General features: G+C 53.5%; 1 protein-coding gene across 2 annotated transcripts; it reads right to left on the bottom strand.

The window, feature by feature from the left end:
• Positions 1-420: 420 nt before the first annotated feature.
• Positions 421-4,851, bottom strand: KCNS2 (potassium voltage-gated channel modifier subfamily S member 2). 2 transcript variants are annotated; one of them, XM_044928555.2, is made up of 2 exons: positions 4,452-4,851; positions 421-3,257 (listed from the first exon to the last, which is right to left on the bottom strand). In XM_044928555.2, the coding sequence occupies exon 2, from the start codon at positions 3,212-3,214 to the stop codon at positions 1,781-1,783; it is 1,434 nt and encodes a 477-aa protein (XP_044784490.1). In that variant the 5' UTR covers positions 3,215-3,257; positions 4,452-4,851; the 3' UTR covers positions 421-1,780. The 2 variants fall into 2 exon arrangements, with proteins under 2 accessions (XP_044784490.1, XP_025120860.1); XM_025265075.3 differs by lacking the exon at positions 4,452-4,851 and adding an exon at positions 3,909-4,169.
• Between the last annotated feature and the right edge of the window lie 9,340 nt (positions 4,852-14,191).

Here is a 14,191-nt window from a genome sequence, read left to right as displayed (position 1 = left end):
CTAGTGCATTCATCCAACAAATGGCCCGCTCTGTGTAGCCATGGCAACTACAAGTACATAAAGCCTCTGACAAGATCCTCACTCTATCTGAAGGGTATGTACTCCCTTCAACCAACTAAGAGACAAAATGGACCTTTTTAAGGAAGATCCAAGCCCTTGAGAAAAAGCCTGCCTAACTCCATGTGTGGACCCCTGGATTCTGTAGCCTTTCCAAAGAAGAAGAACAGAGGCCAACTGGAACACCATCTGATTACCTAGAATATAACAGAGAATGACCCAAGTTAACCCTTCAAAATGCTACATGCTGGTTAACTGAAGAAGAAGGAGGGAGGGCATTTTGGAAAAGCAAAGAGTTCTTAACCTTCAACCCAAGTTTGAAAGTTTAAGGGTCTTTAAAATAGCATCAAGCTTTTCAAGAAGTTTGCAATTATTTATGACATTTTATTAACAATGCTTTTTTGTTTTACAACTCTTTCCTTTCTCCTGGCCTCCACCAACCTTCCCCCCAACAAAAGGCAGCTGAAATGGAAATAAGAACTATAATATTTCCATCCTGGATAAGCCACTTGTCTATATTTTGAGTACACACTTCCATGCCACAGGGTGTTCATGTCATACCAGGAACTCTGGGGTGATTAGAGCATTGTGTGTTACATACCGTATCCTAGAAGCAAAATTATCTAAGTAAACTCTGCTTGGAAATAAAAGCTTTATCTAAGCTTTCAGAGCAGGTAACAAAATTTTCTAAGCTACTGCCCTTGCTAGCAGCCCAACAATGTTTGCCTCAGAAAGACAATACAACAGTAAACTTGTTAGTTGAGAAAGACAACACGATCTTATTTCTAAACACCTTAAAAAAGAAACATTTCAGAAACATGCTAATAGCTAAGACACAGCAAAGTTTGGTCAAATGACCTAGACCAGTAACCTCAGCAAGAAATAAATGTCCCTGCAACCACCCAGGAAAGAATGAGGCCTGATTCTGAAAGATCTTCAAGCATCATGTGATTTGGCCTATGTTTAGCTGAAGTCCCTAGCCCTAATGCATCTGTTCTTGGGGAAAATTTCAGTCTTCACTACATGTTTAACAAACTAACGTTCTCTAAAGAGCAACATTTAAGAGATGAACAGGGGTGTACATCATTTGAAAGGTGAGCAGGGTACCCATGCAAGTCACAAGGCTACAGATCATTGACAAAAACAACTCACAGACTTGAATCGGTCATGTCTACTTAACTTCACATTCTCTTTGTTTGATATTAAAACTAAATGAAAGCAATGGATAAATAATTGAGATTTTGTTTTCACCTGACTGTGAGCAAAACCTCATCCTATCCTTGCAGGCCCCACAGATGTGTTTCCACAGGACATATTCGTGGGGGCTTTTTTATGGAATTCACATGACAACCTCAGAAACAGGAGCACAAACAACTCAGAGACAGTCCTGGGCCATGAGCACTAGATGAGAGAACACAATGAACAGAGAAATTAGCATTCTAGGTGGTACTCATCCGGCAGAAAGGTGAACATTTTATGCCCACGATGCGAAGACCAGTGAGTGTCATTTCACTGAAAAGTGCAAAGGCATGGTGTCAGACACACCACCCTCTAAAAATGATCCTAAATACTGTAAAAGCAACCTGGGGTGCAGATCCCATGCATTCTCTCCCTTTTGGGGCTGGGCATACTCCTCACACCATAACCCTAGGGTACCTGGAGTGTGCCAGAGGCACAAGAGACAGCTCAGCAATGTGGGTTTGAGGATGTCAAGCCCTCCCAGCTAATGTAGGGAATCATTTAAACTTAGTTCGCTTGGCGAGCTCCTGCTCATGTTCGTCAGGCTCGCCATGAGGGATTTAACTTTATGGGCATAATAGTCCCTTAAATTGACAGAAGGGACCTCCTTCATTCCATCTCCGAAGTCACAGCTGCGCATGGCGCTCTCAAGTTGCTTCTGGCGCCGATAAAAGTGGGAGAATTTATTGAAGATCAAGGTGATGGGCAGTACCACCACCAGGATACCTGCCAGGATGCAGGCAGAGGCGGTCAGCTTTCCTGCCGTGGTCCCCGGGACCACATCCCCGTACCCTACGGTGGTCATACTGACAGTGGCCCACCACCAGCAGGCGGGGATGGTGGCCAGGCCCTCGTTCTCCTCCTTTTCGATGGTATAGGCCACTACGGAGAAGATGGAAATCCCCACAGAAAGGTAGAGCAGAAGCAGCCCTACTTCCTTGTAGCTGTATTTCAGGGTGGCCCCCAGGGAGCGGAGGCCAGTGGAGTGTCTGGCCAGCTTTAAGATGCGGAAAATCCGCATCAGCCTTAGGACCTGGGCCACCCTGCCCAAGTTGGCCAAGGTAGGAGTGCTCTCCACGACCAGGTTCACCACCAGCGTGATGTAAAAGGGGACGATGGACATGAGGTCAATCAGGTTTAGGGCGTTCTTGAAGAACTTGAGGAAGTCGGGGGCCACCGCAAACCTGGCCACCAGCTCAAAGGTGAACCAGGCAATGCCAAAGTGCTCCACGATTTCGAACCTGGGGTCCTCGCCCGGGTTGCCCTGGCGGTCAGGGATCTGGAAGTCTGGCAGGCTATTGAGACACATGGTGATGATGGACCCCAGAACCACGAGGATGGACAGGACGCTGAAGACCCTGCTCAGGACCGAGTAGCCGGGGTTGTCCAGCGCCAGCCACAGCTGTCTGCGGAAGTTGCCCAGGGGCTGCCCATCGAACTTCGAGGCGTCGTTGTAGAAGGCCAGGATCTCGTCGAAGGAGGACGTGGTGCTCTCCTGGTCGCTCTGCTCGTCCCACTTCTCCTGCTCGGGCTCCACTTTGCGGCCGTGGTAGCTGTAGCTACAGCAGGAGTCAATGAAGAACTCGTTGATGCCCCAGTATTCAATCTCCTGGCTGAAGGAGAAGACGCACAGCTCTGCCATGACGTGAAGCTTGCCGGTGTGGTAGAAGTGCAGCACGTAGGGGAAGAGCTCGGGGTTGCGGTCAAAGTAGAACTCGCGCTGGGCATCGTCGTAGTCGTCGCAGAGCTCCAGAATGGCCTCGCGCGAGTGGCAGAGCAGCAGGCGGCCCAGGCGCGTTTCGGGGAAGCGCAGCAGCGTGTGCGAGCGCAACCGCTTCTTGAAGCCGCCCACGTTGATGCGGATCTCTCCATCCTCGACGTTGGCCTCCGACACGTCCCACAGGCTCTGGCCAGTCATGCTGGAGACGCCCGGCCGCCCGCGCCGCGCGGGGGCGCTACACCTGTAAGCCAAAGCAAGCGCGTCTGGTGAGCGCCCGGCGCTCAGGGCTCGGGCACCCCTTCCTTTCTCCCCATCCGTCTCTAGCGCGCCCAGTTCTCTCCAGCGGGTCTCTGAGTACTGAAGGACACTGGGATGGGAGGACCGTTCTCTGGGCTTTGCCTTCCCGCCTCCCAAAGAAAGGCTTGGAGTTGGGGAGGGTGGGTTATGTTTCTACTAGCATGGCCGCGCCCGCACCCCCATCCTGGGGGTTCTGTCGGTCGCTTTCCGCTGCCCGGGGTCGCACCCCAGCAGCTCCGCGAGCTGCGAGCTGACCTTGCCCGTGGGCGGGCCGAGGAGACGCCCCCGCCCTCTCGCCGCAGACAGGCGGGACCAGAGCTGGGATGCGCACCGGCAGGGCTGGGCCGAGATGGAGGGGCGCGTAGCTTCGGGAGGGGGGTGGCGGGGAAATCCACCTCTCGAATCCTTAACCCCAGAACAGGGTAAGGGGGCCGGCCCGGCGTCGCCGGAGTCCAGCCCCCCGAGACTGAAGCCCCCCTCGTCCTCCGCCCCGGGCTTCCCCCGCCCGCCTGGCGCCGTGCCCCGGAGCCGCGTGCGCCGCGCCTTACCCGGCGGAGCTACCCAGGCTCTCCCTGCGCGTTCTGGAAGCGCTTACCTGCGAGCTCTGGGGCCCGCGGCCGAGGCCGGCGGGAAACTTCCCCGACCTGCCGGCGAGCATCGCTGCGGCCGCCGCTGCCGGCTGGCTGTGCGTGTGCGCGAGGGTGCTCTGAGTGTGTGTGCGCCTGTGTGTGCGCCCGGCAGGCGGGCGGGGTCCGCCGAGCGCCTCCTGTCTCCGGCCGGAGAGGCCGCCGCTGTCCGCAGTTGCGGGAGGCTCACAGGTGGCTGCGTGGCCCCGACGCTCGCAGAGCCACCCTCCCCCCGCCCCCCCGCCCTTTAGATCCGCGCGCCCCTCGGCACCGAGGAGAGACAACGACGCGCGCCGCAGCCCGCGGGATCCGGAGCGGGAGCCGAGCCCTTGCGCCTCTGCGCGGGCCCTGCTCTGGGGCGCGGCGCGGTGGTGCTGAACGGACAGCTCCGCGCTTCCCAGCTCCGCGCGAGGCCGCCGCCCGGACTCCGGAGAGGCTACCGCCTCGGCGTCGCGGAGACCCCTTCGCGCCCGCGGCTCGAGGCCGAGCCAACACCTTTCCCGATCACTCACCTACTCCCCTGATGACAGGCTGTTATGACCACCCTCTTGCTCCCAGGGTGCAGGCAGTGGGCTGCCTACGGTGACCTTTCCCTACTTGACTCTCTCGGGCGGAGCCGAGCTGGGGAATGACCGGCGACTCGTGTCCGTCCAGGGGGGAAGGGCCGGACGCAAGGAACTCCAGGTTTCCCCCTTTCAGGGACCTGCGGAAAAGTTTCCTGAGGCTGCGAGGGAAGAGGGGTGGTGAGGAAAGGAATGGGGAAAGAGTGGGGAGAAGCGGGGGGCATGGAAACCCAAGGTCGAGCTCAGCCTAGCTTGCTGGGGCCGGGAGCGCAGGCCCTACCGGCGTGGGAGGGAGTCACGGAGTTCTGTTTGGGAGCTCTGTGTGGGCACTGTGTGTGTGCAGGCCGGGGTGGTGTGCCAGCTTCAGAGGATGGCTGGGAACTGTATGTGTGTCTGTGTGTATAGACTGAGGAAAGTAGGGCTTTTCACGGTCTGCGCAGTGTTAATTAAAAATAGGACCTCTGGGGTAGTGGGGGAAATGTGTACAGTGTGTCAGAACAGGGGAACCTGGGGCTTGTCATTGTGATGTGTGCACACAATGGCCGACTGTGAGCTATGTGTACAGCGGGCTGTATACAGCGTAGTATTCCGTGGGGCTGTGACCAGGTCCGTGTGCCTAATGAAATGAGAAACGTGTGTATGCGGACACTACGGGGACTTGGAGGTGTGGATCCAGCATAGATGTGTGCAGTACCCATGTCTGCATTCCCCAGGAGACCTGTGGCCCCGATTTGAGCTCTTGGTCTCCTACGATTGTTTCTCAAAGCACTGCCCCTGAGTTAGAGCTGAGAAATGGACCCACAGTCCCTGGGGAGCCCCCTCCCCTTGGTTTCAGCCCCGTGCTCAGTCCCCATTCGACAAGATGGGAAGCACAGCGTGAGCTTAGCAGGGAGCTGGTGGGCTCCAGGTCCCAGGAAAGCCCTCTGGCTCTGGACTCCCAGAGCAGCCACCCCGGCCACTGCAGGCAGCATGTATTTTACTTAGAACACCCAGGTAATGCCACCTCAGCAAAACAGGTGCTCTGCAGAGCTTGAGTGCTCTGGGACTCCTTGGAGGGCCTGGGGTGGACCCTCGAGCTGGTTTCATATGGACTTTCCTGGAACCAAGCCTGGCTTTATATAGAGGTGCCCTGTCCCTGTGCTGGCCACTGGCCTCTGGGTATGGGGAAGAGGTGTGTGTGTACAAGTGTGTTACCTACAACTAGGGCTCCACACTCATGTTCCTACAGGCTTCTGCAGGCACGGGGATCCCGAGGAGGCAGGCGGGAGGGAGAATAGTGTGGAAAAGGCTATAGTATGAGCTTCCGTTCTCTTTTGTCTGAAGTTTTTAGAGAGGGAGGTGTGTGTGTGTGTGTGTGAGAGAGAGAGAGACAGACTAGACAGATATGGAGAAAGAGACACACACAAATAGAGGGCGAGGGAGAATCTGGTATCTGCTGTCTTTGTCTCCGTCTCTGTTTCCTTTGGGTCGGTGGTCTTGGGTCTTTTGGGTCTTCCATCTTGGTCTGCTGGATCTATCACTGGAAGTCTGCAGCTCTCCCCGCACCTGGCCGGGCTGCCATCTGGGGGGCCCCTGGGTCTCTTTTATCCCCAAAGGAGTGCTGCTGAGAGTGCACAAGCCCTTGCTGAGGGTGTGTTTGTGTAAATGCACGCATGATCAGTGTGTTGGCGCTGTGTTTCCACCCCCTCCCTCCCCTTGAGTTGGTGGCAGCTGTGAGACCCCCCCCTCTTCTGCAGGCACCCTTAGCAGCAATGTCTGTGACTCTCTCTGCCCTTCTCCCCATCCCCTTACTGTGCCCTGCCTGGTTCCTGGCCACCCGGAAGCTCACAGCCTTGCTTCTGCTTCACCACCATGTGTCTGCGTGGCTTCTGCAGCACGGGCCCCGCTCCTGGCCACTCCCGTGGCCTTGGCCTTGCCTCTGACTCTTCTCCTAGTTGAGCTTAAAGCATAAATCACCTTTTCCATCTGAAGGGTCCCTCTGCCCCCAGAAGCTCTTGGGTTTGATGACTATGTGGCTCTCCTCCCTCCCCTGCTCTATTTATTTGCCTGCCTCCTTCTGCTCTGTCTGCTTTTGTTCTTTGCTCATTCCTTCTTCCTTTGTGGTCATGGGAGATTTTACCCAGGGAGAGAGAGCACCCCACCACCCCCCCCCCCCCGCCACCTCCCACCTTCTGGTTCTCTTTGTTTCTCCCACACCCATGGCCACCCACCTGCCTGCAGATACCAGGGCTCTGCCAGGCCCCCAGAGTGCCCACCAGCTCCACGATGGGGTCCACAAGCCTCTTTTCTGCCTCTGCTCTGACAAGCCTCCCTCTGCCCCCATCTTAGCATCTTCCTTCCCTCTCTGCCTCTCCCTGGTCTCCTTCAGCAGCTGACTGAAACAGGCCCCAGCCCCTCAGGGGCCCTGTGTCCATTCCTGTCCTTTGTCAGCCTTTCCTGGGATCAAGGACAAGGCCTCACGCCTGCCCTCCCTTGAATGGGAATGTGAACTTGGTGCCCCAAGGAGAAGCTGGGGTCTGGGGCACATCAGTTATTTCTTGCTAAGGCTGCGGCTGAGGCTCTGGTTCTGACAGCCGCCTTTGCCGAGGGTTAAGTGTGTGCGACAGGCAGAGCCACTGGTTTATTTCCCAATCGCTGAGCTGAAGAGAAATGGAGTCATCTCCCTCCTTCTGCGCCTGGGAAGCTGGCTGTGTTTATTTAGAGGCCTGAGCCCTGATCTTAAAATACGGCTGCCTGCTCCAGCCACCCACAAGGCCTAGCCCTGGGCTGGCCTGCTTGGGGGATCCTGGAGAGGTGGCAGGATGGGGGAAGGCGCTCCGGGAAAGGGATAGAGGGGGCCGCAGGCAGCAGCCCAGATCCCCTGCACCTGGGCGATTGTTATCTCTGCCTCCTCTGCCAACACTGTTCTGTCGGTGGAGCCCACACATCTCAGAGTCGGCTTCTTTCTCTGACAGGCGAGGGGGCTGCCTTGGCAACTTGGCTGAGGGGGCTGGGCTGTCTGACCTACATTCCCCAACGTGGAGGAGCCGAGCGCACCCCCGCCTCGCCGGAGTGGACCCATCACGGGCCTCCATCCTGCTTCCCACCAGCCACCCTTCCCATCCCAGCCAGAGTGTCTCTTAGAAACGGAAATCAGGTCCTGCCAGTCCCTCCTGAAAACCTCCCAAGGGCTTCCCACAGAACTGAGCATAAGAGACATGCCCTCCCCGAGTTCCAAGATCCCCCAGGATGCGCCCCCTACCCAGCAGACTTCAGCCCTGGCTTCTTCTACATCAAGGACACCCCAGCCCCAGGCCCCTTGTCTGCCTCCACAGGGCCCTTGCACCTGCTGTTCCCGCTGCTTGCCCCAGCACCTTCACAGGGCAGGCGCCTTCTTGTCAGTCAGGTCTCAATTTCAACGTCACCGCCAGAGAAGCCTGGCTGCCCCATCTAAGCGGATGCCTCAGTCAGTTCCTACCATTTTCCCTGCAGTGTTCATATTAAGCAGTTATTCAATATGTGATTGTGTGATGGATATGAATGAGGCTCCATCTTCTGTTTCATGTTAGCCTGTGCCTCCTCTTCTTCCTCCAGTGGGATCAGGACAGCAGCTGGAGGGGAAAGAAGTGCTATGCCTGGGGCTGTGGCCCGGATCTCCCAGGCTCCAGGGTGCTCTCCCAGGCAATTGATTAGTCTAATGGATCTCATTCCTGGCTGCACATTGGAATCACTTGAGATTTTTAAAATAGCTGATGCCCCTGGATGCCTTGGGCCTCCACCCAAGCCAATTAAATCATGATCCCTAGTGCTGGACCCATGGAGTCAGGGTTTTCTCTAAGTGCCCCCTGGCCCCCAAGTGATCACAGTGTGGAGCCTGGAACTGAGACTCAGCTTGCGCAGCCTGTCTTTAGGGGCTTTGGCACAGAGCTGTATGCCCGAGTGCAGCCCCGTGATCTGCACCGAGGGCAGGGGCTATGTCTGAGCTCAGTAAGCACCCACTCCTGTCCTGACTTTAGGGTCCATGCCTGTCTGAAGTCGGGAGCACTGTAAAGGCTGGGGGGCTTTTTCACCACCTGCCCTCAATTCCTGTCTCCTGCAGGTCTCCCGGCGACGGCGCCTCTCAGAATCTGGCTCCTTCCCTTCCTTGGATTTAGGGTGGAAAAGGGCATGGAGAAGCTGCTGGGAGCAGAGGCTGAACAGAAGAGGGAAGCAGGCCGGGAGACTTGCTCTGGGAAAGTGGGACTGAGGCTTGGGAAGGAGGGTGTGGTGGGGGGGCTGGTGGGGGAGACTGAGAGAAAGTTGGGAAATGATGGATTTTAAGAAGCTTTGCTGCATTATGAATGCAATGCCTCATTAAGTGTTTTCTCAAGAGGCAACAGCAAATTTTCATATAGCTGTTGCATCATTTTTGGATGCCAGACTGAATTTATACCCTGCAAGTCCTTGCTTAGGCTATTTGGCTTTCTTCCCAGAGACCACCCTCCTCTCCTCTTACAGCCCCCATCCTCTAGGTGCCCCCAGGAGGATGACAAGGGAATGAACATTGATTTGAAGGGCTCCTCTCTGAGTCCCTTATTGCAAAGGGGAGCAGATGTCCCCAAGCTGGCGTGTCCAGAGCCTGCTCCTGAAGGGTTGGGACATCAAGGTCACAGCTCTTGGGCCTGCTGCTCCAAGTCCCATCTCCGTGGGAGGCTCTCCCTATGAGCCCCCATCTGGGTACTACTCCTTTGGGGGGCCCTTCACTGTGTTCTCCAGAACATCCTGGAGCAAGGCTGGAGAAAAGAAGATGAACTTGATTCATCTTGGAATTAAGGTTGCCACCAGGGAAATTCACAAGAGAACAGCATGTCTCCTAGTCTCACTCTTGCCTGGGGTCTGGCCGTCTTTCCCCTCTACACTAGGCCCTCCTCAAAGCCCATCGTGTGGAGTCAGAGCCCTAGGGCCTAGGGAACTCCCTCTCCTTCTGCCTCAGGCATGTTGCTTCTGCTGTCCCTCCTCTCCTGACCCTTCTCTGGGTGACTGACCGCCTGGACTGAAGCCCCCAGCCCCTCCTACTGGCCCTCCTCTCCGGGCCCAGGGTAGGGAATACCATATCAGGAGCATTTACCTCAAGGCCCTCAGGCAGTGAAGCATCTCAGCAACCATACACCAGGGTGGGTGGCCAAAGAAGATGAAGATAGTGGTGAAAATGAAGCTGAGAGGGATGAGGGTAAGGGTAGCGACAGAGGGAGGCCTGGTGCAGAACAAGTGCTCAAAACATTAACCGTGACTAGTACCAGCTGCTGAGTGCTCGTGATGTGATCGGCCCCATGCTAAGCTCTCTGCTTGCCTCCTGCTCTCCTCCCCTTGGGTACCATTATTAAGCTTATTTTACTGATGCCCATAAAGTGAGGTGTTTAGACTCAAACATGTCTCTCTGGTTCCAAAGTCTGGCCTCTTAATGATCTCAAGTGCAGGGTCATTGCTGTAACCAGACCTCCCAATCCCAGTTGTATGTTTTTGTATGCCTGCTCATGCTCAGTCATGTCTGACTCTTTGCAACCCTATGGACTGTAGCTCTCTAGGCTCCTTTGTCCATGGGATTCCCCAGGCAAGAATACTGGAGTGGGTTGCCATTTCCTTCTCCAGGGGGTCTCCCCAACCCAGGGATCGAACCTGCATCTCCAGCATCTCCTGCGTTGGCAGGTGGGTTCTTCACCACTGGGCCATCTGGGCCAATCCCACTATCTTCAGTTAGTAAAGGTGTCATTTCACATTCATATTATTGTTCAATGGGGTGTTTGAGAGCAGCTTTCCACCTGGTGATGTCTAGAACCCAGGTTCCTTCTATCTTGAGCTCTGTCAGTTTCTAGGGCCTTGGAATCCTTCCCCGGATCATCTACATTCAGATGGGAGATGAAGAAAGAGCTTGGATGATGGCATGAGACGTTTCCGAGGCCAGGTCTGGAAGGGCAGACTTCACTCCTGCCACTTTCCTTTGGCCAGAACTCAGCCTCTGGCCCCATATAACCAGGAGAGGTGGAGGAAATTTCCGGAAGAAGAGAATTTGGGGGCATCAGCACCCCATTCCTGTAGGGGTAACAGATGCTGGTGGCCACCCTGCGTCCATTTCTCCCAAGGTGGGAGGAGGGAACACAGGAGTGTCCCCACCCGCTCCTCACTACGGGGTGTGATTGAAGACTTCCCCAGCTGGAAGGACTTCAGGCCACGGGTCCAGCGGAGCCCTGAGCTGGAACTGAGATGGTCAGATGAAACTTTGTTGCCCTTTTCTCAGAATGGTGTTTTCAGCCCTGAACCACATCACAGGTCTGAGGAAGGGTCAAGCCCAGTTCTTGAATGCAAGCAGTGGAGAATCAGGCAAAAGAACCATGGAATACAAGATATTAAATAGGTCAAGACTCTCTGGGCCAGAAACCCAGCCTGGAAGCTGCAGAGGCTGGAAGCCTACTCCCCTCCTCTTCCTTTGATCTCCACTTCTTCCCTAGGCTGAGAACCTGGGGGGAGTCTCTCAGGGAAAGATTCTCTTTCTTCCCTGGCCAGTTTGTCCTTTACCATAGCCAACTGTCTACCCTAGGACACATTCCCACCTTCCCCGCACCCCTACCAAAGCTTCCCACAGCTTAGAGGCGCTCACAGCAGCCCACAGCCCTTCACTCTTCTGGGAAAGTGACACCCACCCAACTACCCATCCATCGCCATTGATGGATCCATCCATCCACCCACTTTCCCATCCCTCTGTGGGCTCCTGTTTCCATGGTTACTCCAGGGCCTGATTCTGCTCTGGGTTTGCTAAGAGATTCTTCACTCTAGGCTGTTCCTATGACATCTTTACTACTGGACTCAACCCTGGATAGCCAATGGGGTCCCATCCTTCTTGCAGTTCTCCCTATCTGTTCAGATCACACATTGCTTACACATCAGCGCGTCAAGGTGATCAGCTTCCTGGATTTAAAATAAAAATTAAAAGCTCTCCAGTATTTTAACAGAGAGGTGCCCTGGAAGTACAGTGTCAGGGAGGCTGCCACAGGCAACCAAGTCGGAGTTCCCAGGGGTAGGTAGCACCCCTCCCCTTATGATAATAATGGAAGTAGCATTTGTTGCTCACTTCCTTAAGCCAGGCACCCTTCTAAGGGTTTCAGATCTGTGAACTAGGCTAATCCTCACAATGAGCCTATGAGGTATGTATTATAATTTTCTGAAGATAAACAGGCACTGAAATGGAGTGTAACATGTCCAAGGTTACAAAGCTAACCAGTAAGACTGCTGGGATTCAAAGCAAGACAGGCTGACTCTAGAGGTGAGACTCACACCTATCTCAGCCATTACAGCCATTCCTCCTCAGCCAGGGAATCTAGAAATTTTCCTGATTAATTTTTATTCTTTTTTTTAGATAGAAAGTAGGATTCTGAGCCCTTCCCTGGTCCTCAGCTTAGGCCTGGGCAGAGGGAAAATGCTCATAAGTGACCCACTTGGCATGAGCTTTTGGTTGCTCCAAGCCCTGGGTGGGTGGGCAGTCATTCTGTAACCCTGCCCACAATGAGCTGGGCTGTCCGTGGGCTCTAGAGGTTTCCTCAGGTCAGAGCCGAACAGCAGCTTGTCCTCAGAGGCCTTCAGGAGGGTGGGAAGAAGCAATCCCATCAGAGACACCCAGCTGAGGGAAGACACAAGATGTTCCCCGCAAGTGACAGAAAACCATTTCACACTCTTCCCTGCAGCCAAAAAATTAAGCTAATTTTTTCATTTCTTTGCTTACGTGCGACTCAACTAAACATAGGCATCTAGGAATGCAAACAATGACTAGATCTTCTTAATTTAGGGCAGCTTTAATTAAATCTAGCTAAATGACGAGGCTCTGGATATTTTTATCATGGTAGGAAGCTGTGTGACTTGGGACCAGGAGAGGTGGGGAATTCGATGCTAAAAGAGCCACCTTCTCTGGCCCCCACCCCCCTCCACTGTGAGTGGCCTCCCAGCCCGGCCCCAGGGAAAGGCTGCAGTCCTCTTCAGATTCTTATTTCCTTTGCTCTCGTTCTTATTAAAGGAAATTCATTTCCTTACATTGCACTTATTCTAACTAACCGGAGCTGGGAAATCCAAATGACTTAGCAAAACAAGCTTAAATTACAGGAAATTTTTTTTTTTTTTTTTGGAGAAAAATCTGGACTTACCAGAAGTTCACAGCATAAATATTAAGACACCAAAATCAAAAATTTCAAAGGTTGAGTTTTCTAGTACCTACTGCTCACCCTGGGCTTTCCTGATGGCTGAGTGATAAAGAATCCGCCTGCAATGCAAGAGACACGAGTTCGATCCTTGGGTCAGGAAGATCCCCAGAAGAAAGGAATGGCAACCCACTCAGTTTTCTTGCCTGGGAAATCCCACGGACAGAGGAAATCCCATGGACAGAGGAGCCTGGCTGGCTACGATAGTGGGGTTGCAAAGAGTCAGACACGACTTAATGACTTAAACACCCCCTGCCCCAAAGAAAGAAACTGCTCATTGTATCCAATTCTCCTCCCACTCAGGGCATACGGAAGGGTGACTTTCCTTCTCCATCTTCTCCAAGTTTGGAGGAACTAGATGACTCCTCCTGGCCAACGCAGTGTGTCTGGAGGTGACATGTCATGTGTGGGGCAGAGCACTTAACTGCTCTGCCAAGGTGAGAGGCTGCAGCGTTCTCTCCCCCTGCCATGTAAGTACATAGATGACGGTGCTGCAAGATCAAACCAGCATGGATCCCTGAGCTGCCCCGTGGAGCACAGCTGCCCTGCAGTCTCCTGGATCCAAAGCAGACTTTGTATTGATATGTTTGAGAGATGCATTTTGGTTGGGTAATATCGCAGAGGTTTGAGGAGAGTTGGTTGTTTCTTACAAGCAGAGTCTCTCCTAACTTGATTAATATAATGAATAATGCTTTTCTAATAATCACTGTACAACAACACCATGTTATTTTAATTATCTCCTGTTAGATTATTTTGGAATTTCAAAAATCATCCATCTTGTTAAGTCTGGAATGGGATGAAATTTACTTTTGCTGGTCTAAATAAGATTTTTGGAGAACATATTTAACTTATTTAAGCAAAACTTGTGTCAGCAGGAAGGCTTTAAAATTTATCAAAATTCTAGGGTAAGGTTAAAAGCAGCCCTTCAAAGTAAAAGTCAGAATGGGTGTGTGTCTGTGTGTGTATATTAGTCACTCAGTCATGTCCAACTCTATGTGACCCCATGGACTTGTAGCCTGCCAGGCTCCTCTCTCCATGAAATTCTACAGGCAAGAATACTTGAGTGGGCTGCCATTTCCTTCTCTGGGGGATCTTTATAACCCAGGGATCGAACCCAGGTCTCCTACATTGCAGGCAGATTCTTTACTGTTTGAGCCACTAGGGAAACATAAGGAGCTTTTTTTCATATTCAACACTTTGCAACCCCATGGACTGTAGCCCACCAGGCTCCTCTTGTCCATGGGATTTCCCAGGCAAGAATATTGGAATGGGTTTCCATTCCCTTCTCTAGGGGATCTTCCTGACCCAGGGATTGAACCTGGGTCTCCTGCATTGCAGGCAGACTCTTTACCATCTGAGCCACCAGGGAAGCCCAGGTGCTCTCAAAAGGGGACAGTGATTGAATGGTTATGAAAGAGGAGGTGAGATGTTTCAAGAAGGAGTTTTTATGTGTGGTGTGCTATTAGTTAAAGTGATGCCAAGCAGTAT

Source organism: Bubalus bubalis, chromosome 15 (genome assembly GCF_019923935.1).
Source record: "Bubalus bubalis isolate 160015118507 breed Murrah chromosome 15, NDDB_SH_1, whole genome shotgun sequence".
Lineage (NCBI taxonomy): Eukaryota > Metazoa > Chordata > Mammalia > Artiodactyla > Bovidae > Bubalus > Bubalus bubalis.
The sequence above is the reverse complement of the archived record's forward strand: the minus strand, read 5'-3'. Positions and strand labels throughout refer to the sequence as shown.